Genomic DNA, 23770 nt, shown 5'->3' with positions numbered 1-23770 from the left:
GAGGAAACACTGGATGGTAAAAAAAAAAAAAAAAAAAAATGTGTGCGTTTGGCAAAAGGAGAAATGGAGAAAGCCCACTCCTCTGCCCAAGCGCAGTTCTAACTAGCTGCTTTCCGCCAGCTGTTGGTGTGTCATATTTGATGCTCCCTTTGTTTCTGGTCTAGGACACAGCATCATGGTAATGTAGCTTCTCTTCTCTGTGAAGGGGACATCCCTCAGATTTCAAGAGACTTCTGGGGATGGCGGTGGAGGGAGAGGGACTGTGCCCTGATGCATGCTTCACCCATTGTGCCAGTTTGAATCTACTATGTACCCCAGAAAAGCCATATTTTAGTTCTGACCCGATCTTGAGAGAAAAGCCATATTTAATCCTTGATCCAACACTGTAGGTTGGAAACCATTGATTAGATTATCTCCAGGGAGATGTATGATGCCCAATTGTAGGTGTGACCTTTTGATTGGATGGAGATGTAACTGTGCCCCTTCAGGATGGGTCTTGATTAGTTTACTGGAGTTCTTTAAAAGAGGAGACATTTTGGAAAGAGCTTAGAAATGACAGAACCGACAGAAACTTCAGAGTACAGTTGACACAGATGCCGACACATGGAGAACAGAGACATGGATGTTTGGAGATGCTTGGAGCCCAGCAGACATCACCATGAGATGCAAAACAAGCCAGAACCCGGAGAGAGTCAAGGGAAGCCAAGAGATTAAAGCCATCCTTGGAGAAGCAAAGTGAGGAACCCCACAGGAACAGAGGCTGAAAGCAACGGAACCCAGGAACCCAGGAGCAAGGGGTGAGCAGACGTCAGCCACATGACTACCCACCTGACCCATTGGCCATCCTTGAATTAAGGTAGCTTTCCCTGGATGCCTTAGTTTGGACAATTTTATAGAACTGTAAACTTGTAACTTATTAAATTCCCCTTTTAAAAGCCATTCCAGTTCTGGTATATTGCATTCTGGAAGCTTGCTACCTAAAACACCCATCTTGCTGGTGTTCTGGTTTTTAAAAGCTTCCCTGGCAGGGCCAGCCAGAGGAACCAGGCTTTGAGTGTGAGCTGCATTTGATGTCCTCAGAGTCAGGGGCTGGGGAACTGAAGGTCTAGGTCTGCTCTCCAAGAAGGAAAGAGGAGCCACCTCTGCCCCCCAAAGGTCAAGGACCCTTTACCCATGTCTCCTGCTCCAACTGCGTTTAGCTGCAATTGAACACCCTAGCTTGCGGTGCAAGGGTTCCAGCATAGAGAGGCACAGCCATTCCAGCCTCTGTGTTTAGAACCACCCCCAGGTGCCTCCCTAGTAGCCAGTAGTACCCAGGATGGAAGAGGGATATCCTTGGAAAGGACATCTGGTGACCTAATGCAGGGGGAATCCTGGTATTTGACCTCTGAGGTGGGTATGAGGCCAGTGGTATGGAGAGAAGAAGATGCTGCAGGATCCTGCCACTTCTGACAGTTGGACCAGAGAACCCAAGTTGTCCCCTCCACCCTTCTCTTGTTTTTATATCCCCACTGTGTCCCTGGTGATAGGCATTGTGCCTGGCATGGGATAAGAGCCAATGAAAAGATGGTGAATACATGAAAGGTACAGATGATTCGCCAGATGACGCTTGTCCCAAAAGAAGGACATTTGGAACTAAAAGTCTCTTCTCTTTCTGTAGCTCTTCTGGAACTGGTGCAGATAGGGTGGGGTGGAGGCATTTGGATTCAGCGTGGACTAACCTAGCTGACAGATGCTAGCTAATTCTTCGCAACCCCATTCCCTATGGGGTCTTCAACCCAGGGCCTTAATCCACAGTTCTGCAGGAACAGATGCAACAGGTCAAGCAGTCCTGTTCCCTCATCCCCACCCCTGGCTCCACAACTGGCTGACACTGTGTCCCAGCGCATGTGATGATTTCTCTGAGCCTCAGTTCATTCATCTGCAAAATGGGGGTGGGGGATGGGGGGGAGGGGCAGATAATAATATTGCCTATCTCATAGAGGTGAGATAAGAAAGAAGATGATTAATTAACACAATAAGTGGTATTGCCAGTTCTCACCCCAGTTCCTAGCACAGCACTTGGTATATAACAGCATGTAATGCATATTTGTTGAATGAATGAATGCTCATAACGGTAATTCTACCCTGTCTCTTCAGGGAGGTGCTAACATTTCCTGTTTCCCCAGGCTAGGGAAATCCCGCTGCTTTCCAGAAATGGGTCTTTAATCTCCAGAAATTGATGCATAAATTGAGAAAACAAAACAAAACTCTATATTGCACTGCCCTCGCAGCTGCTGGGTTGAAGCAGTAAGATATCTGGAAAGACCACTTAGCCAGATCTAATAAAATCACAAAGTCAGTGGTTTTCCTTCAAAACTGTTGCTTTTTGCATATTTGCATAATGATACCAACATGGCTATCTTTGACCTTGTCAGGAAACTGGAGAATTCATGCTGGGTCCCAGATGTGGCAGGCTTCCTGCTCCACCTAAGCTGTCCCCACCCCCTCCCTCCCCCACCCCACCCCTGCCCCACTGCCGGGAGAAACCGAGTTTTGCCTTTGGAGCCCAAAGCAGAGACTTCTGAATCACTTCCTTGCTGGTCCTGGGCAGCTATCCCTGCAGATGTGGCCCCTTCTACCACTAGGGGTTCTCAAACTGTACCCTGCATCAGAATCACCTGGCGGGGGGTGGGTTGGGGGTGTTAAAACACAGACTTCTGGATTTTACCACTAGAGTTCGATTCAATAGACCTGAAGTGGTCTATAGTGAAATTCAATAGACATGTCATTTCTAGCAAGTTCCCAGGTGATGCTGCTTGTCCCAAGACTACACCTTGAGAAACCTGGTCTAGGGCAGTTCTACAAAACCCTGCTGGGGCATCGGCCACTCAAGCTGTGGTCCCTGGATCAGCTGCAGCAGTGTCTCCTGGAAACTTGTTAGAAACAGAGAACCTGAGGCTCCATCCCAGACCTATTGAATCAGACTCTTCCTTTCAAAGAGTTTGAGAGGCACTTAGCTGGTTTATGCATTTAATGTGCTAATTCCCGGTTTCAGACCACCCCAACTGGAACACAGTTTTTCAGGGGCCGGCCTAAAAATCCATCCATGTAACCCGGCACCTGGGTGGTTCTTAAGCATGATAATGCCTGAGGCCAGCGCTCTGCGTGTTAAAACCACGTGGGGAGGTTTTAAAAATACTGAGGCGCAGGTTCCCTTAAGACCAAATATAAATCAGAACCTCTGGTGCTGGGGTCCTGGCATGGGGAGTCCTAAAAGCTCCTCGGAGGGTTCTGACACGTGCCCAGATTGAGAGCTACTTCTCAGGGCTGCCTGGAGCTGTGTGCACACCTTCCCCTCCGGCGGCCCGGGTCCTGGTTCCGAGTCTAGAGCCAGAGTTGGGTCAGTATCCTGCTCCATCGCTTATTTTATGAGTTTCCTGGGGAAAGTTACTTTACCTCTCTGAACCTCGGATTCCCCTTCTGTAAAGTGGGACGAAGAAGATAACGAAAGAGGATGTGAGTGTAGAATATCTAGCATGGGGCTTTCGAGAAACTAGGCCTTCAGTAATGCTTGATCGCCAGTATTGGCACCAGAGACGGGGTGGGGGGTGGGGGTGGGGGCTCCACAGCCCTTTATGGCTGAATTGCTATCTCACCAGCCAGTCCTGTGACCTCCCTTTGCTACTATTGAGCGGAAATTTGAAGAATGTCAAGTGTAAGAAAAGGCAAACATCTTGTTCCTAGAAGGCCCTGGGAAAGCTCCCAGGCTCAGCTGACGGGGCTCACAGTGTGTCAATTAAATGTAGTCGCACAATCCGTGTGTGTGTGTGTGTGTGTGTGTGTGTGTGACAGCAGGCCCACCGTGGAGGAAGATATGAACACAGATGGAGGGGAGAGGGGTGGCCAGAGTCCCGAGGGAGTCTCTGCCCCCAGCTCGGAGCTCTGAGCAGGTCTTTGGTGGGTCTGGAACAGTTTTCGGGCTGGGACTCACCCTGGCCTGTACTCCCAGCCCCAAGAACTCCGTCCTGGCCCAGGACCCAGGCTTCCCCAGGGAAGAAGCAACGCAGAGGCCTCTGCAGATGCCGAGCAAATAAAATAAAACTAAACCCATGGGGTTATTCCCAAATGTGATTTTTCTAAGGTTAAATATATAGTTAGAAAGGTGACAAAAGGGGCTTTTATTTTTAATCACTTACTGGCGTTAAAGCCCGTACTTAATACCAGTAAATGATTACAAATAAAATGAATCACCACAGATTTAGTGATTCAGGTGCCACCCTTTGCTTCCTTCGCAGCTCTGTAGGTCTGAACTCTGGGTGGACTCAGCTGGGTTCTCTGCTGAGGGTCCCACGAGGCTGACCACTTGGCATTGGCTGGGCTCTTACCTGGAGGCTCCGTTCCCAGGCAGAACCCAGTTCCTTGTGCTTGGAATCCCAGGGGCCCATTTCCCTGCTGGCAGTCAGTAGGGAGTGGGGGGGCCGCCTTCTCTGCTCCCAGAGGTTGCTTCCACTCCTTCGCCCATGGCGCCCTCCACCTTGAAACCAGCAGCCTTGCACCCAACCCTTCTCAAGCTTGAACTCTCTGTCTTCCTCTGCTGCCCCCAGCTGGAGAAAACACTTAGCTTCTAAAGGGCTCTTCTGATTAGATTAGGCCCACCTGGACAATTTCCCCTTTGCCATCAAGGAAAATGCTAGGGGGCAAAAAGTAAGGGGTCATCTTAAAACTTTGTTCCTACAATGCTTGTTTTATCTTTGGAATTGATTAATAATATATTTTGATAAAATGAAAGAAGATTACAGTATAGTATGTATGATGCCCACATTTTCCATAAAAACAAAATCTGGAAGGATCTGCTCCTATAATTTGAAAAAAATGGTTGTCACTGGCTGTTGGAATCATAGGCAATGTTTACTTTCTTCTCTCTGCCTCTCTGTATTTTCTAATATTATTTCAAAGGAGAAAGTGTTAATTTTGTAAAAAAGAAAAAAAGCCATCTTAAAAAACAAAGAGATGTGATTATGAGATGTTAAGAGGCACTAATTTAACACCAACTGATTTAAATGGTGCTGTAAAGGTGCAAGCACACGTAATGTGGATCAAAGGAACAGATAATATGGCCCTGAGACAAGCAGATGCAAATAAGAATGAAACATATGGCCAACAAGGCAGAACAACCCAAAGGAGAAGGAAATGATTAAATTCCTGGAAGTGGGATACAATTTTGAGGGGAAATTATTAGGACCCTGAATTCCCGTCTTATCGTAGTCAAATTGGACTAAAAAGTTAAGGTAAAAAGAAAATAGGCATATTATGAACTAAATTTGTAAATGTGATTGATCTAATATTAAAAATATGATTATATAGTTGACAGGCATTTTATTTTTCATCCTTCATTAGTGTAAATTCTATGATTTCCCAAAAAGATACAGGCTTCCTTTCAGCTTCTCAGGCTGCCAAAAGTTAAATGCAATGAAATGGGCAGGTTAAACTATGGGAATTTATTCACTCACAGGTGTGAGGCGGGGAAAATGTCCAAATCAAGGCATCAGCAAGGCGATGCTGTCTTCCCAAAACCAGCTGCCAGTGATCCTTGGCCCCTCGGCCACAGGCAAGGCTCATAGTCGTGTCTGCTGGTCTCCCCATTTATCTTCCGATTTTCCTTGATCCCAGCTTCTTGCTTCCGTGGCTTTCTCTCTCTCTGAATTTCATTCTCTTATAAAGGCCTCCAGTAAGGGGATTGAGACCCAACCTGACTGCGGTGCGACACCTTCACTGAGCTCATCTCTTCAAAAGATCCTGCTTACAATGGGGTCACATTCTGGAAATAGATTAAATCTAAGGACACGGTTTCCCTGAGGTACATATAGGTCCAAATTATCACAGGCTCTTATTGATAAATGCCTCCAAAGGCTTAATTTATTTATGGGGTATTTCTCCTGGATGAATTATCTTGAGTTACATAAACTAGAAACCCTGAATGTGTCCTGTTACTTTTATTCACAGGGTTTCCCGCCTGCACGCATCCTCGGATGTTGAAAACATTTTGCCTTCTGAGTAAAGGGCTTCCCACATTCCTGACACTTGCAGGGCTTTTTACTAGTTTACATCTGTTGAGGTGGACTGCGCCTTGCCACATCACACCTGGTTTTATTATTTTTCTCTCTCCTCTTGCTATTAGGTTGTCAGTGAACCACTGAGGAATAGCTTCTGTGTGTGGGCAGTGTCTACACTGGACTTGCTTGCTGCACTCAAGAAGCTTGTAGTGCAGCGGAATTAAGGTCTATTTGAACTGCAGTTAGCGTAGGGGCTCAAGGGGGGAGGGGCCATCAGAACTGCGTGTGGTGGGCATCTGTGCATTTTCCTGGGGACAGGACCCACTGCGTCAATCAGGAGTTCTTGGTTTAAGGAAGATTAGGAGGAGCACCTGCTCTAGATAGAGTGTTAACAGGATTTGTACCAAGGTGTTTCCTTGCAAAGTAGAGCTGGAATTTGAGTCTGCATCTTGGCAGTTCTGAAATCCCACTCTTCCTTAATTCTCAGGCATGTTCTCAGGAGCTGCCCCTGCAGAAGTGGAGAACTGAGGGCTATGGTGAGTGCTTACACCTAGAGCCCTTTTATCCCCCTGCCCCCCACCATGGGTGTGGCAAAGCCTTCTCCACCCCAAGCTGACTGAAAACAGCTCCTCTCCAGCCTTTGCCTTCTACCTCCACTTCTGGGAGCCTGTTTGAGAGCTCATCAGCAGGGAAGGACCCTGCCCTTAGATAGTTTCCTTGAAATGAGTTATTTGTGGGCTGTTGCCAAGAAACCATGGGGACTCACTGGTTCCACTGATGGGAAGAGAGTGGTTTTCCATCTGTTGACTCACAAACTCATTTCCACCCAAATGAGGATATTTAATCAGAAGTCTTTTCCCTCTGTCTCTCTTCTGCTCCCAAATCTCAGACCTTCTTCTTCCTGACAGAACTGGCAGTTGAGGAGCCTAAGAATGGGGGGAAACTTTCTGAGCAAGAAAGTCCTCCCCAGAAGGGCCAGGGAGTCAGGTTGCCTGCTTGAGACAAAGTGCCCTGTTCTGGAGTGCAGTTAAGCAGCCGTGTGTCCAGTTCCTGGGCCGTGGCCTGCTGACCCATAGGTGCCCTCCCTTGGTTATGGAGTCTTCTTGGCCGAAGTTGTCTGAAGCAGAGCTGAGCTGGAAGGTGCCTGTGGATGGTCACAGCCATAACGCGACCCTCTGCTTTCCTGTGAGACGTCTGAGGAGAGCTGTAGACAGGTTTCCTGCACCCCACACATGTGAGAGCTCCCCAGGGGGATACCCCAAGTATCCAAGGAAGCTCCTCTTCCTTTCCTGACAGCAGTAGGGGCCTGAGAGCGCCATGTTGAATGGAGGAACACCAATAATTCAACACAGTTGACCAGTGCCTCCTTTTTTCTCCCCTCTTGGCTTCCAGGACCCCAGACACACTTCTGGGCCCCTTTGCAGATTTCGCTTCCTCTACCAAACTCTTAAATATGGAGGAACCCAGGGTTCTGTTCCAGGCAGGCTTCTCCACTCATACTTTCTCCCTCAGGGACCTCAACCAGTCACTGGTTTTAAATAACACCCATATCTGATGACTTCCAGACCCCCACTATCCCTGACCAATTTCCCGAGCTCTAGACTTGCATACCTGACAGCCTTCTCGCCATCCCACCTGGATGTTTAATTAACTTCTCAAACTTAAAATAGTCAATGTAACTCCTAATGTTCCTCAACTTTCCCCACATTTTTCCACATTTTGCTCAAAGCAAAACACTTGGGGTCATCACTGAATTCCTCCTTTCTCTCAACCCCCTCCTCTAATCCATATTCAAGTCTGGTCTGTTCTACCTCCCAAATATATCCCAAATCCTCCCCTTTCCATCTCGAGTGCCCTCACCGGGTCCTCCCTCATCTCTGGCCTGGATGATGGAATCAGCCTCCACACTGGTTTCCCACTTTCCACCCTTACCCTCCACCCCACGGCCAAAGCAGTCTTAAAAACTATGTATCTGATCATGGCCCACCCTTCCAACCCACAGCTACAGCCCTTCTGTGGCTTCTGGTTGTGCTGAGAACCTGCTCCAGCCACACACGACCCTCTCACAAGTGCCTCTGAGACTGCAGGCTCGTGTCCCTTCAGCCTGATTTTTTCCCCCTCGTCATCGTCCTTCAGGCCTCAGGGTACAGGCCCCCCGCCTCTCCCACCACGGGCCCCTCAGAAGAGCAGGGGCCCCAGTGCCTGTGGATGGCTCTGGGGAGCCTTTCCCAACAGGCCTGAAGCCATAGTTGGGAGGTTCCTGGGGGGCGACGACCCCTCAGCTGCCACCTTCCGCCCCTGGGCCCTAGAACCCCTCCCTGCGAGCACTGGGTGTGGTGAGGCCCGTGCATGAGTGTCCCACACTCCTCCCCCTCTCCCCACTTACTCTCTTTGCCGGCTTGGTCAGGACATGAACCAAAAGATCCCTGGAATGGATGTCTCTTTCCTCAGCAGGCAGGGATGGCCCGCGGCGGCCTTATTTGACTTCTCTGGCCGGGGCGTCAGGCCCATCCCGCATTCCATGGCCTTCTCTCCTGGCTTTTGGAAAGAATTCTGAGCCCAGTATTCCAGGCAGCTCCTCTCAGAGCATAAAATTGAATTATGGTTTCAAACATAGAGGTATTTTCCTCTGGAGGCGAAATCGTTCTCTCCTCTCTTCTTTTCTGACATCCATGTGGTGCTGGGTCTTCTGAGGTGGCTGCTGGGCCCCTGCCCCATCTGGAAGCTCCGTGTGAACAAGTTCCAGGCCGGGCAGTGCAAGCAGACGCCAGGCCTGCTGCGGCCTCTCAGCGGCAGGGGTGCAAGCCCGGTCTGGTCCCCTCGCCCCGCGTCCTGCCTGCACAGGGCTGCCCACTCCACCTGCCCTTCATCGGCCCAAGTGTGGATGGGGCAGAAGGGAGGGGAGTGTAGAGAGTGTGACCTCTGGAGCCACACAGGCGGGGTTTGTGGTCTGGCCTTGTCCTACTCTGTGACCTTAGCAAACGATTTAACCACTCTAAGTGTCCATTTCTGCAGCAGAAAAAAATGTATAGAAAACAAATAGAAAAATGTTCTGTGCATAATGTGTGGCACATGTAATCGTGCAGTAAATTCCAGCTGTTGCTGTTATTATTTGTGTGCGTAGGTATGGGCGTTTCCTAGCCCAGGGTTCCCATGCTCCTGATTGGTCTCCCTCCCTAGTCTCTGACCTCTGGGAACCCATGACCTATCTCTGTCTTCAAAGGTACTCAGCTCCGGGCTGGGCACACAGAAGCCCATGGGTGCGGCCTGGTTGGACGAATCTGCCGGGAGGTTTGGGAGGCTGCTTAGCCACTTAGAACCCTGGAAGAGCTGAGGGTCTGACCCAGTTACCATGACTGTGTAATAAATCACCCCAGAACTTAGTGGCATAGAACAACCATTAATTATGCTCACAAATGCTGTAGGTCAGGAATTGGAATAGGCACAGCAGGGACACCTTGTCTCTGCTCCACGGTGTCTGGGACCGCAGCTGGAAGACGAGGGCCAGGGAGTCAGGCGCCTGAGGCCTTGTCCATTCCCAGGCCTGGTGCTGGCCGCTGGCTGGGGGCCTCAGCGCCTCCTCCTGCAGGCCTCTTTGTGTAGTTGCTCTGCATGAGCTCATTTGGGTTTCTTCATAGCATGGGGCTGATGCACCTCAGAAAGCAGATGCCAGTGAGAGCCAGAAGAAAGTCTACTGCCTTTTATGACCGGGTCTTACAAGTCACAGTGATGAGTTCCCCTGCAAATACTTATTGAAGCAGTTACAGAGGCCTGCCCTGGTTCAAGGGGAAATAGCCTTTACCTCTTGATGGAAGAGTGACAAGGCTCTGAAAAGCATGTGAGATTGGAAATATTATTGCGGCCATTATTTGAAAATACAATCTGCCACAGGACTTAGCTGAGCAGGCGTTCAGAGTCCCGCCTATAGGGTAGGAGTGGGGAGGCCAGGAGATGCTGGCTCAAGAGGGTGTGAAAGAAATGCAGATGAGTGAGAGGGACTGGGAGAAGGGAGAGACTGACAGCTGCTACCCTAGCCAGCCCCTGTCGCCTAACCTAACTGCGCGCTCTCTCCCCACCAAGGCCTCTAGGCCATTAGTGATGGAAATTCATAGAACTAAGGAATCAGGCAAGAGAAGAAGATGGGGGTGGCATATTCTCAGGCTTTGGTGACTTCAGACCCTGGATTAATTGAGAGGGAGCGGCCCCATTACTGCACCTGGCAGGTTCCTAGACTGCATCCTCCTCCCTCCAGGCCTAAAGCTAAAGGTTTCTTCCCCCTGGGAAGATGGGGCTTTCCTCACGTGGGGAAAAGGAACATCCCAGGATGCTCCCTCTCTGTAGAATGCCAACTGAGATTCTCACAGAGCTTGTGTGGCCAGGGTTCTCAGAAATGACCTCTTGGTAGGGGTGAGAATAAGGGCAGAGCCCGCTGCAGTGACCGCTCCTCTAGCCCCAGAGCTGAGTTGACCTCTCAGTTGGCCAAGGAGGCTTGGCCCTCCTGAGGGGCCCTTGGGGCTCAGTGCTGGGAGTCTCTGCAGCTCTCTCTACACCCAGAAGGCACTGCAGTCTCTGAGTGACAAAGAGAGAAGTGAACCAAGCAGAGCCCCTTCCCCTTCCTTCTCCTCCTTCCTTGGTTAGGGCTCAGCAGGCAGGGCTCAGGCTAAGCCTGGGCAACCTCCAACCTCTCCCGGGCCTTCCGATGGGGTGGGCCACAGGAGAGGCACATACTTCCCTCCAACAACTACCCTCCCCTATGAGAAGTGGGGGTGGTTTAGGGGCCAGGGAAAAGAACTTGACGCTTTCTCAGAGGGGTGGTGAGCAACAGCTGTGCATGGCTGTCAGTCGTAAGGAGGGCTCTCAGGGGAGAGTTTAAAGAAGAGTGGACCCCCTTGCTGGGAGGCAGGGAGAGGGGCGTGGCGACTGCAGGGGCGAATGGAAGGCAGAAGTGGGAAGGGTCTTTTGTCAAACAGGCACTCTGAGAATCCTGTTTTAAATACACGAGAGTATTTCTAAGAAAACCTGTGGTGATTTTTTTTTTAAATTAAAGAATGTTTAAAAGTTTATAATAATCCCGTCTTTGGGTTCTTTGTCTTGGTGAATTCCAGGTGTGTGTATTTTGGGTGCTAACACCGAAGCGCAGCTGCATTACCCCAGCATGAGGGAGGCTGCCAGTGGCAGCTCAAGCTGGTGTGACCTCCCGGGAGCTGGAGAGAGCAGGGCAGAGCCACGGGAAAGGGACAGGCACCCAGTGCGGGACAAAGGGCCAATCTCACTTCTCCGGACAATTCTTCCCGAAACTTCTCTAGCCTGAGCCCCTTACCCTCCAAGTAAACTCCTTCAACTCCTCTCAGTTCCCTCCCCCTCACTTCCGGGAGCTCCCAGATGTCCCTTTCTGCAGTGCCCACTTGCTCAAATCCCTTCACTGTCATCTGTCACAGAACCACGGTCCTGACTCCAGGGGAGATGTACTTGGTAGTGTGTTTGCTGACGGGCGAGTCTCCTCCCCTCCAGTTGGGAGGCTTCGTGCCTGTTCCTCGGGCCTAACACGGGGTGCACATAGGTGGCCCTCAGTAAAGATTTGTGGAACAAATGGATGCATTTTTTGAGTGAATTACCTGTCCTGTCTTTCCCCAGACTGGAAGCTATTTAAGGAGGGACTGTCTGCCATGTGGATGGGTTAGCAGTTGTGCTGCAGATAAAGCTTTGGGTTGTGGGGTCCATGGAGTGAGATGAGAAAGGACTGCTGGGGCCGGCCCATCTCAGCAGAGTGAGATGGAGGGTGGAGGACCATCCTGTTCTCCAGGAAAGTGGGCCACCCAGGGGAAAGACAACCAAAAAGAGGCCCTCAGCTGTACTGACCCTGAGCAGCCCCAGACAGCTTAAGGTAACAAGAGCACTGCCTACCGTTGTGCTGAGCAGTTCATATGAGTCACCTCATTTCATCCACACGACAGAAGCACGACTGTCCTCTCCCCATGACAGGTGAGGAAACAGGGGGCACTGAGAGGTTATGTGGCCAGCCCAGGGCCACACAGGTGGTGAGCAGCGATGCCATGGCCACTCCATACTGCCTCTCAGAGGGCTGACGACATGCAGATGGTAGAGATTAGGGGAGCAGGCAGGGATTTGAACGTGGGTGGTCATAGATGGTATAAGCCTCTAGGCAGCGGAGCCATGGGTTCTAATCCCAGCTCAGACACTTTCCATGTTAGCAGCTTTCCTCAGTCCCTTTATGGGGATCACTTCACAGGGTAGTGCTGAGGATTTGAAAGTACAACACAGAGGCAGGGGTCATGACACTGGAAGAAGACTTTAGGCCAATAGGAGGAAGCCAAAGACAGGACAAGTTGAAAACTGAAAACATGAGACCCAGAGGCTGGTGGAGGCTGAAATGCAAACATGGCCAACAAAGGCTGGGGTTCAGGCCCCCAGCTGTCTGGGTATTGGAGGGCCAGCTGATGGATAGTCCCGTAAACCATCCCTCAGGGCTCCTTCCTGAGCTCATCCTACCGGGAATCAAGGTGCTGAAAGGGCACTGCAGTCACAAAGCTTCTGTGCGAGACACAAAGGCGCAGCTCTCTTGAACACACAGGCCAGCACATACTATGATTCACGCCGGGCGTATTTCGCTGGTTTTATTATTACAAACACACCACAGCTCTGCCACCCTTCTCCTTGGGAAATCCTGGGCCTCTGCCTGCTCTGCATATCCCTCCTTTTCTATCAAGTAAGGCCACATAGACACGTCCAGACTGTGTAGATATGAAACATGCTTGATGGAACAGTTCAACTCATAGCTTATAATGATGCCATTTCTCCAACTGTAAGAGCTTTAAAAAAACCATGTTGGGACTTTTTAATAATGCTTGATTGCTTAATTCATATTTTGTGAGTTTCACAAAACCGTGGCTTCCTTTTCCAGAATACTTGGCACAGATGGGACGCTCCGCATTTGGAACGGGTCCTTTCCGGGAGTGAATGTCAGGCTGTGACATCAGGTCTCTGTATACAGTGGTTTAACAGCCATGTTTAGGGGGAAAAAAATAAAAAATACATCCCTCCCTCTAGGGGGAGAAAATGAAAAATACATCCCTCCCTCCTCTTCCCAACCACCGGAGGCTCAGATCCCATTATTGAGTGACCCATCTACATCGAAGTGTGATATTTGGTTTAAAAAACATTCAGTCTCTTTGGCAAAGTGAGGGAAATGGCTGGGGAGCTGCTGGAGAGAATTCCTCCTCTGGTCCTTCATGCTAATGCTTCAACCTCTCTAATAACCGCTGGTAGACAGGAGCTGAAAGAGAGGAGATCGAAAGGTGGAGAAGATGCAGACTCCCCACGGTGCTCTAGGACACTGTCAAATCTTGAGGACAGGGGCTCAGTGGCTTCCTTCGGCCATGTTCTCCCGCACACAGCAGGTGCTTTTTGGTTTGTGTAACTGCATTTCTCATTCGCCCACTAGTGTTCTGCATTGGCATTTTCTACATCTACTAGCTTGGAATCACATCCTCGTCATGGGCCCCTGCCAACCCCTTGGGTCATATTTTGAGGCCCCCCCCAAAGGCCAGGCTTGTTTTTATAACACCATGATGCTCTTATCTATATACAGCAGCTGGTGGGCTTGGCCCTGTTTAGGGGAGAAGACCCAAACAAGCCAGTAAAGACTTCAAATCCAGACCAGACTTACCTAATCGGACACCACCGTGGGAAGCCTGAAAGAAAACATAAGGCATCAGGTTTTCTAGTGAAAATTATACCTGCATCTGCTTATGGGAGTGGCTTTGCCCATTGACTCCCCTACTCAGAAAAAGAGCTGGGGTGAGGAAGAGGACGGAGAGAGTAGACCTGATGGGCTCCGGAAAGTCCTCAGTTGGCCTTGGCAGTGCCAAGTGCTGTGCAGCCTCTACCAGGCTGAGTCTAAGAAGGGTGTCCCTGGGAGACCTCTAAGTCCACAGAGACCACAGCTTGGAGCTGAGATTGTAGCGGGGTGGCTCCCAGGGGTACGAGCTAAGGACCAAGAACCCTTCTTAATAGGCAGTAAGGAGACCCCTCTGTTTAAAACATGAAGTGGTGTGTTAAGCTCCCAGCCTTGGGTTAAGGACTGCCCCCTACAGCCTCTCTTCTTGAAATGTGAACATTTTGTATGGTGCCCCATATTTTCCAGGAGCCCCACCTAATCCAAGGCATCAGCAGAACCATGAGGGGTCCCTAGGACCAGTAGGGGGCAGGAAAAGAAGAACAAAAAGAGTCAGAGAGGTTCTGAGAAGGAGGTAAGGATGAGGCAGGGAAAGGAAGTTCCATACACAGGCTCAGTATCACTGTGCAGAACCTCCCCCATTTCCCCAGGACAGCCTTAGCATGTCCCAAGATGGGCAATGTGATGGAATACAGAGTGGAGACTCAGAGGCCCAGGCTCAGGGCAGGCCAGACCCCTGCAAGGTCAGCTCAAGGTGATCTGCCTTCCTTGGGCAGATGGATTCCAGAGCTGTATCTGTTCTCACTAGGCTAGTGATGGCTTCTCCATGGATTGAGGCTCAGAAGCCTCTATTTTAAGGTATGGGCTTTGACCATCAAAGAAAGCAGGAGTTGCCTGGGTTCTTGACCCTGAATCCACATGGGCCAGGGCTGAGGATACCCAACAGGAGTGGGAAGAAGGTTCCAGGGAGCTCATGGAGAGCAGTGAAGGAAGATAGGAGCCTCCCAAGCCCCCTCCCTGGACCTAGAGGGCCTCCTCCGTGGTCCCCAGTAGAGGACCCAAGGCTGATCAGTCCACGGGCAAACCTAGCAGGTGTCTTACACTAGAAAATGCTGATGCCTGTTTGAAGATTTCACGTGCAGTGTTTGCAAGATCATCTCCTCGTTCCTGAGGTCTGTTGGCTGGAAAGGAAAGAAAAGGCAACTTTTGTAAGACAGTGAAGCTATCTGCACGTCATCCATATCAACCATGACTGAGGGTCATGGTTGGGCTTTCTGGCCTATATTTTCACATGAATTTGTCCTTTGTAACTTTTTATGGCCTGTGATAGGATCTGGCCATGGGAAGAGACTCTAAAGAAAGGTGAATGCATAAGTGAGGATTGAGGTTAGACTGAAGTTCAATAAATTTGAACTTTATTGGTAAAGAGAGCAAACAGTTGGAGAGAGACTCACAAGAGGGATTCTTTGAATCATATTCACGCATCTGCACACAGCATCTGTGTTTGAGTGGGGCTAAGAAAACTAGGCAATCCAGTAAAAAGAAATCTGTCCCCCAAGTTCCTTAGTATAGGGCATTTGAAACCAACAGTTCCTAATCCTCACTTTTCAGCCAGCCACAGGGATGCCATCTGCACAGGCACAGTTTGAATGTCCCAAGTACAAGTTATTCTTATCTCTTTATTTTGGAAAGTATTCCCATTGAGGACCAATGGCCACTTGTAGAGGAAGCCCAGCTCCAGACTGTGGAAGTGGATTCCCTGAGGGACTTACCTAGAGGCTGGAGGACACTGGTGATGGCATAGACCACACCGTTCGTGGCCATGATATCAGTTTCAGCAACAGGTTCTTTATTGACATTCACTTCATTGTTTTTCTAAGGGACAAAGAGACAACAATCCCTGAGCATAGAGCATACCTATTTTGTTCATTCAGCAAACATTTACTGACACTTACATATGCCAGGTCTTGGGCTAAGCATTGGGGTTACTCTCGGGGAATGGAGCAATTGCTGCCCTCAACACACCTCCAGCATGGTGGGGTACTTGAACCCCGTGGGTGGGCCTGGCACATGCTCTTGTACAAAATGTCCTTATGTGTTACTCATTTAATCCTCACAACTGTGTATGGTAAGAAGGGTAGGCAGCTTTGTCCCAATTAATAGAAGAGGAGACTGAGGCTTAAGAAAGGCTTCCTTTAAGCTAATCAGGTGGTATGCTGGGAAGAGAAGCTGGGTGTCCAGCTCCAGGTGAAGGGCTCTTGCAAGTTCTCTTGTTCACTGAAGATTTTCTTGCAGGAGGCCCACCCAGGGTAAATAGAGCTCAGGCCTTCCGAACAGCCCATGAAATGGGCATGAGGGGAAGAGGAGAACTGGAGCCTGAGACAGATAGGACCCCACACCCAACACTGGGTTCTGGGAGATTCTCAGGTGACCTGCAGAGGTCAAATGAGTCATTCGCAGCCCGAGTTCCCTGGCAGGCAACGGGATGGCTGAAGGTCAGGAGAGAGAAGGAAGGAGCAGAAGTGGGGCCAGCCACATGCTGGAAGAATGGTCCTTATTCAGGGAGGGTCAGTGGTTTCATCTGGGGCAGACAGTGAGGTCTCAGGCAGGATCCGGGAGGGGCTGACTATCTGTTCTCTCTCTTCCAGTGGGGACCCCCTGAGCACAGCTCCAAAGTGGGATGTGTATCACCAATATGCAGAGTGAGGGCAGGCTCGCAGACCAGGCACCAGGACTGAGAAAAGCCTCTTGGGCCGGTCTAGTTCAGCTCAGTGAGCCCCTGGGTGGGGGAGCGGATTCATGATTCAGGACACAGAATTAATTGATTAATTGCCTAGCATCGTCTTAAGAGGAGGAGGATCTAAGAGTTTCTCCCAGATGCAAAATCATATGCTTTATTTCCCCTGCAAATCTGAAAGTTCTTAATCATGTCTAAACATTATCTCACTTGATTTCCTGGAAGGCCCTTTTCTTTTCTCTCTCTCTGCAGACAAAATGCTCTCAGAGGTTCAGGATACATCTTAAAGGCTGTGTGTGTCTAAGACCATCCCGGGAAGATGTGCCCTGGCCCCTGGTGCCAGCCTGGCTTTCTGTATGCAGACACACTCACCGAGCTGACTTCCAGCTTGTCACCTTGAAGAGACTTCAGCCGCACCAGCGTCCCAATGCCTCCACTAACCAGGATTTCCTCGCCAATGTGGTATTTCAGGATGTTGGCAAGTTCCTTGGCATTTCCTGCAGGTTTGTGGGGAAAGGAGGTAGAGTTAAACCCAAAGTTGGTCTTTGCCACGGGCAAGGAGGGCTCAGGAGAAGACGCAGGTGGTCAGTCCCTGAGATGGAGAAGCCCCTGGTTTGCTAAGCACTCCCTGGACACCCTTGATGGGCTCAGGGCATCATGATCAGCAGGCACAAGGCATATGACCGCGGCCGTGACTCTGCCCTCGCAGTCGGGCAGCTGGGTTAAACCTGTGCTCTCAATGACGCCGGGCTGCCTGGCAGCTGAGAAGGAGTTAATCCATACTGCTCTGTGAGCATGACTCATGTCTCCATGAGCTAAATATTTGCCTGGAGAGCTGGGTCCTTCCCGGCACCAGCATCTGGGACATTTCATCATCAGCGAGGCTCCTGACAGTTATAACGCAGTAGTGACATATTTACACATTCTACCCTCAATGCAGATTCTGTTTGAGATGGTTGTTTCCTGAAGGGAGAACTTAAAAGTGGCAACAGCTGCAATGTGGAGGAAGCACGGAGCCGATGAGGTCAGGGCTGAGGGTGGTATTCCCTCCAGCAACCCTCCTCCTTGCGTCTCGGCATTCCTTCCAGCCTACATCAGTTTCTCCACCAACTGGGGAAAGCATCCTATTGCTCATAAAGGTGCGCAGGCATTTCCCAAATTAAGTGTGGGAGGCAATTTTTAAAGCCGCCAGCTGCCCTGTCATCTCCATCCAGGCTGCTGCTAACACTCACATTACCAGTCAAATGGCTGAATTTCCCCAGGGTGTATGAACAGCTATTTCCAGCATCTTGAAACTGAGAACAGAGGAAGTTTTATAGCATGCTGGAGAGTTCACTTGGTAATTGACAAATCCACATGAGTGCCGCAGACAGAGCCATCAGGTACCAAGTGATCCCCAAGCATTCTGCATCCTGGAGCCAAGAGCTCCCCTTCCAAAAAATACTGCCTGAAGATAAAGAGCCAAGCCAGACCGCCAGGTGTGAGGGGCCTCCTTCTTTGGAAATCTCCTACAACTGGGCTGACCCCCCTTCACCGGGAGTGTCACCGGGAGTGTGGGGGTTTAATCCTGCCCGCAGGCGTAGGGGGAAGGTGCGCGGGGATGTGTTTCCCACCCCCTCCTCTGCTCCTGCTCAATCGAAAATGAAATGGAAGCTGGTCAGGCTCAGGCCACCTGGGGAATCGTCTGTTTTTGCTGGATAGAGGGAGGAAGGAAAGTTTACTTTCAGAATGAACTTCTCCCCTCTTCTTAGGAACATACGTCAGCATCACAGACACAGCAATAAAGAAAATTAAACAGGACATGAATTCGGCTCTGAGCTGCCTGCAGCCTGAGCTTTCTGTGCTCGACGCATGAAAGGGAAGGGAGGTGTATGGGGTGTGGGCCCCAAGACTGCGCCCTGGCCTTCACTCCTCCATGCTGGGGTGGGTGGGAGAGTCTCTCCCGGGTGGGCATCAGAGCTCAGCACCCACCCCCCACCCCCACCCACCCTCATGACAGCTATTTTGATTGAGGGCATGTGCCCAGAACTGTGCACACCACCTCATTTACTCCTCACAACTTGATGAGTGAGGTACTCTTATTATCCACATTTTTCTAATGGGGAAGCTGAGGCTCAGTGAGGTTAAGCAACTTGCCAGAGGTCACTCAGCTGGCCAATGCACAAGCCAGCACCACAACCTGTCCTGAGGAAATCTGGGAGACTGTGCCCTAGCCAGCTGGAAGAATTTCTCTGGAAAGCTTTTGTCCTAATGAGCATATAATGCAGGTCAACGGTGTCATTATCCATCTGCTCTTACAGGTCCCAGTGGAAAACACGCCCAGGTGGGTGGGCTGGGCTGCTGTCTACCCTCAAGCCCTCTCCTACTCTTCTCTGCCCTTTTGGTGCCCCGGAGGCAGACCTCTATCATCCAGGCTCCCTTGGCCCCTTGGAATCCTCTCACCACCGCAGCTAACTTGGGATGGGAGGAGATGGAGGCTGGGCACCTTGTGGCCCCCTTGCCGTGGTCCTGGTGGTGGCTGCACCTGGCTCCTGCTACTGTGGCCCCTCACTCAGGGCCCGACTCTCTGTGGCTCCCACCCGCCCACCCTTCCCCAGGCCCATGGGGTGGGGGCAAAGGCTTCGAATGGAGGCAAGTCCAGGTATCATCCCCCTATGCTGGTTCCCTTAATCTTGTCTGCACCTCTAAAAATAGTCTCACAGCTAAGTTCCTTAAAGTTAAACCCTTTTTAATGGGCCACTTGTTTCTTGTTAGGTCGCTAACCAATACCATTCCTTTACAAAAATTGAAAAATAGACTTAGGTTGGTCTTTACCCAAGAGTTTGTCCAGTTCTTCTGGTGGCATGGCTTGGAAGGCTTCATTTGTGGGAGCAAAGACGGTGTAGGCCCCTTCCCGGTTGAGCGTCTCGGTCAGCCCTGCTGACTGGATGGCGGCTACCAGCATGCTGTGGACATGTGCACAGAAAAGGTCACCCGCCTGTCAGGGAGGATGGGCAGGGCGCTTTCCTGGAATATCCCATCGCTGGGGGTAAGCTGAGCTCAGACCATCGGATTTCACACCCTCCCTTGCACAAAGAGGGAGATATTCCAGCCTGGATCTTCTCTCCATCCCAACATAAATGTGAAGTGCAGAAGTTGGAGGCCAGAGGAGGAAGGAGGCAGCAGAGGGAGAGAGAGTGGTCAGAGGCTGGCCAAGAGACTGGTAGAGGCGTTGGGGTTCTAGGGTATGTGATTCTGGGGAGGGCAGAGCTGTGTGATCCCCCACTCTCGTGTGGGCAGCTGAACTCCATGATAGGAAAACACATTCTAACATGACAGTAGTGAGTAAGCCAGCCAGAAATGCAGAAAGCAGGGCAAGAAAACAAACTGACATGCGGCAGCCCAGTAGGAGCAGCAAGCAATCTTCTCTTGTAATGAATAGATAGTCCTCAAAGGGTGAGGACTCAAAGCCACATGCTCTTGGTTCACTTGGGACTTTAAAGTGAGAGAGTGATGTTTTCCGTGCACTTCAGTCATAAAAATGTCGGCCCCCTTTCTGCCTCCCATGGATGTGAAGCTCACACTCCCAGAAGTAACCCTTTTCCCAACTTCACCTTTCGAAGTGACCTCACCCTTTTGACATCCCAAGCCTGGAAGGTCACATCACTACACTACTAGTGTTCATTTTTAAACCCCTCAGAGAGGGGGAGCTTGACACACAGCTAAGGCCAGCATCCTGCCCAGCATAACCACTTAGCAAAGGTCCATCCCGAGATGGGACCAGTTACCTAAAGCGGTTGTCCCCCTTCAGGACGTCCATGACGGTCCCCATCGGGGGGGTCAGCATCCGGTCCATGGTGAACAGGGTTCCATACCTCCCTCTCTTGTCATGGGCAGCGATGCAGCTGTTCTCGATGCACAGGCTCTGCACAGGGACAGAGAAAGGGCTGGTTCTCCTTCGGACTTGTTCAGGCCACGTGCTGACATCATTGTCCACAAAGATCAATGAATGTAGGGCAGGGTGGGTCATTAAGACTAGGGTAAAATGACGTGTTTTCTCCAGGAAAGAAAATAATAGAAAATGGTCCCCCTTTTCAATTTTATGGTCCCAGAGACCCCAGTAAAGTTACACAGAGGCTCCGTGGTGAGAATATCATGTTACCCAGGTGGTCTATCAGCAATTATTAAATAAATAGACTGAGTGCACAGAATTGTTTATTTGATAGATGACAGCTGTCTTTAGCTAAATGGTGCTGGTTGTTCCCAGCCAAAGCCTACATCATGTTGGGTGTCCTATCTGATATTTCAGGGTAACTGTTTGGTTAGAAGAGAGAGAGGAGACAGGAGGAGAAAGAGGAGAAGCTGTGGACCGAGGAGGGCTACGCCTGCTTTCTGTTTCGGGGGCCCCTTCACATGAAGTAGAATGTAAACCCTCCATTCCTCCACCCCTTTGCTCACCTCTGTGAGGTCAGGGTGGATTGCTGCTTAACCATTTCTGCGCTCGGAGAGGGGAGTGGTTTATTTCCAAAGCCTCCAGCAAAGGAGACACTAATCCTTCTGCAGGATCCCATTCTGGTATCAGATATACTTTCCAGAAATTCTCTCCTTTCTTATTAGAAACCAGTTCCCAAGCAAGCTCCTGCTTACTGAGGACATTTTCTTTTACACTAACACAGTTTCTATTTCTTAGTGCTGACCCAAACAAGGAGCACGATTTAGGAGTCAGAACTTACATTACGATAAACAAAAACTCTTAGTTTTTTTCCACCCAAAGTGTCCAGGGTCTGTCCATGGTACAGGTACTTGGAGGCCAGCTGGTCTTTAATCATGTGATTCATAAGTAAACTTTTCGTCTGGGCATTGATGGAAGGGGTTTCATCTGCAAGAGAAGATGCGTTCAGGGCCAGGGAGGCATGTTCCTGAAATGAAGACAATGAGCTGGGAGACAAATACAGGGGAAGCCTGTCCCTCCTTGAGTTTGGAGATGGAGATGAGAAATCAAGGGAGGCTGCCAAGATTCCTTAACATCTGGCATCTTTCTGGGAAAAAATTTTAAAAAGTCCCCAATAATGGAGGCCGTTTGGAGTTTTGCTGTAAGGGAAGGGAAGGCATGGACATAGTTTGGCCACCTTCTCTGCCTCCCCGAGCTGAAGCCCAGCTGTATGCTCACTCTGACCTCCTCTCCGTCACACTGGCAATCGACCCTGCAAATCTAAGAAAAGGGAATGCTCTACTCTCCTGACAGATGCAAAGTCTTGAATTCTGAGGAACCATTCCCCAAATGTTTTCTCTTTTCTGCCAAATGAAACAACAGAGCCTCTCTGGTGAAGTAACATCTGCTTTCAGCTGAGCTGAGGTGGAAGTTCTAACGTTCCATGGGGTGCTGTAAATGGGGGAGAGGTTTGTGGAGGTGCCAGTGGGTGGGGCAGCTGTCCTCAGAGACTAACAGGGAAGCGTTCCCCGTGTTACCTTTGAATACAGAATTCAGAGGGGCCAGGAGAGTCAACTTCTCACTTCCGGACAGATGAGAGCTGAGGCCAGCTTGTCTAAAAAGGTCAATGGCTGTGGAAACGTCACTCTCGGCAGCCAACTCAAATAGCGTCTTGGCTACAAAGAAGGAGAAAGTGGTTCAAAAGATAAAAATGCTGTTTTTGTTCATCATCTCAGAGGATGATACATAGCATAGGAATTTCACCTCCTGCTGAAATACCTCTCCAAAGGCTGCAGAGGCACGGCAGGCTTGTGTCATCAAGAGGAACAGTCACTCAGTAAACTTAACTGCCCAGAGAAGTGAAGAGAGGCTCAGTGCAGCAGAGGAGAGAGAAGGAGAGGTCAGTCTGTGACCCACACCTTGGGGACAGCTGGGTCAGGGCACTGTCCAGTGCTGAGGAGGAAGGTGGCATTCTCCATGTTATGTCTTCTGAAGAGTAGATAATGCCAGTGACTGTTTCCATAGAAAGGAGCTTTTTTTTTTTTCTGTGCAATTTCTTTACTCTTGTCAGTAGACCTCCCTGGAATCCCAGAATGGGGCTAGTATGCTGATTGAAACACAGGCCAAAGTTCACTCACCCATTTCTCCCTGGGGCAGTGACCCTGGGATCATGGGACGACTGGCACAGTGTTGAGAAATGGCCCTCTGTGTCCAACCAGGCAGGTCTTCTGAAAGGCTCCTGTGATCATGTCACTCCCTCCCTAGACACCTTCAATGGTTCCCCACTGCCCCAAGACAGTTTCTAAACTCCATGCCTGAGGCTCAAGATTCTCCACAATCTGGCCACAACCCTCTGGGAGCAGAGGCCTTCTCTCCCAAGAGGCTGTGAGCCGGGTCCAGGCAGGGGAGTGGCCTCAAATATCCCTGATCTCCCCGGGGCAGAGGGGACTGCAGGCCTGGGAGGAGCCAGGCGCCCAGAGACCTGGGTTACCTGAGTCTGGGATGAGCAGCTCATCGATGAAGTGGATCACACCGTTGGTGGCCAGAATGTCTTTATTGGAGATGATGGCCTTCCCGTTGATGGTGAGCATGTCCCCGCTGCAGCCCACCTCCAGGGTGGTGCCCTCCAGAGTCTCCAGGGACAGCCCTGCCATGATGGCCTCTGCGCACATGGCCGACTTCAGGATGTGGTTGTTCAGCAGGTCTGGGGGCCACACAGGACACAGGTCAAGTCAGTGCCTTCTATGGGCTGATCTCTAGGTCCAGCTCACGGCCTCCCCTTCACTGTGTGAACTCTAATGCTGACCTTCAGAAGGGGCTGGGGCACCACGACACCCAGACCTGCTGTCCCTTCCTGCCCTCTTCAACTAGCTCGGGCTTGGGCATCAGAGGGCCTGAGTTTGAATTCCAACTCCGCCACCTACCAGCCGTGGGACCTCGGGCAAGTGGTTTAATTGCTTGTCAGTCTCAACTTCCTCATTGGTCAAGTGGAGATAATAATAGCATTCACTTCCTAGGACTCTTGTAAGGATGAATGAAATTCTGAATGTAAAACACCCAGCATCATGCCTGACAACAGAGTACATGCTCAAGAAATGTCAGCGATTAGCTTCTTAGTACCTGTACTTCAGGATGAATTATCTTAATACTAAAAGCTAGGAATAAGGGGAAACTCAAGCCCACCATGGGACCTTTTTTTTATATACTGACCTTTAGAAAAAATGTAAAATGTGGTAGGAAAAGATTAAAACTGCAGCAAATGATAGTTTAAATTATTTGTATACTTTTACTTGTCTGGGCTTTCATGCATTTTACCCGAGAATCTACTCATTTCCATAAGCTGTCTTAAGGGCTGGGATTGGTGATCAATAAGACATGGCTTTTGGTCTCTG

The 23770-nt window shown here is 50.2% G+C and overlaps 1 protein-coding gene across 3 annotated transcripts in view; it reads right to left on the bottom strand.

Annotated features, from left to right (window-relative positions):
• Window positions 1-12644: 12644 nt before the first annotated feature.
• The window catches only part of TGFBI (transforming growth factor beta induced), a 168636-nt gene continuing 157510 nt past the window's right edge, over window positions 12645-23770 (bottom strand). For all 3 annotated transcript variants that reach the window (XM_077138515.1, XM_077138517.1, XM_077138516.1), the window contains 10 exons: window positions 22870-23082; window positions 21917-22054; window positions 21181-21326; window positions 20236-20372; window positions 19283-19413; window positions 16841-16965; window positions 15504-15606; window positions 14833-14912; window positions 13723-13747; window positions 12645-13329 (listed from right to left, as the gene is read on the bottom strand). In XM_077138515.1, the coding sequence (XP_076994630.1) occupies window positions 13289-13329; window positions 13723-13747; window positions 14833-14912; window positions 15504-15606; window positions 16841-16965; window positions 19283-19413; window positions 20236-20372; window positions 21181-21326; window positions 21917-22054; window positions 22870-23082 (1139 nt within the window). In that variant the 3' untranslated portion in view covers window positions 12645-13288. The remainder of the gene's footprint in view (window positions 13330-13722; window positions 13748-14832; window positions 14913-15503; window positions 15607-16840; window positions 16966-19282; window positions 19414-20235; window positions 20373-21180; window positions 21327-21916; window positions 22055-22869; window positions 23083-23770) is intronic.

Source organism: Tamandua tetradactyla, chromosome 20, assembly GCF_023851605.1.
Source record: "Tamandua tetradactyla isolate mTamTet1 chromosome 20, mTamTet1.pri, whole genome shotgun sequence".
NCBI lineage: Eukaryota > Metazoa > Chordata > Mammalia > Pilosa > Myrmecophagidae > Tamandua > Tamandua tetradactyla.
The sequence above is the reverse complement of the archived record's forward strand: the minus strand, read 5'-3'. Positions and strand labels throughout refer to the sequence as shown.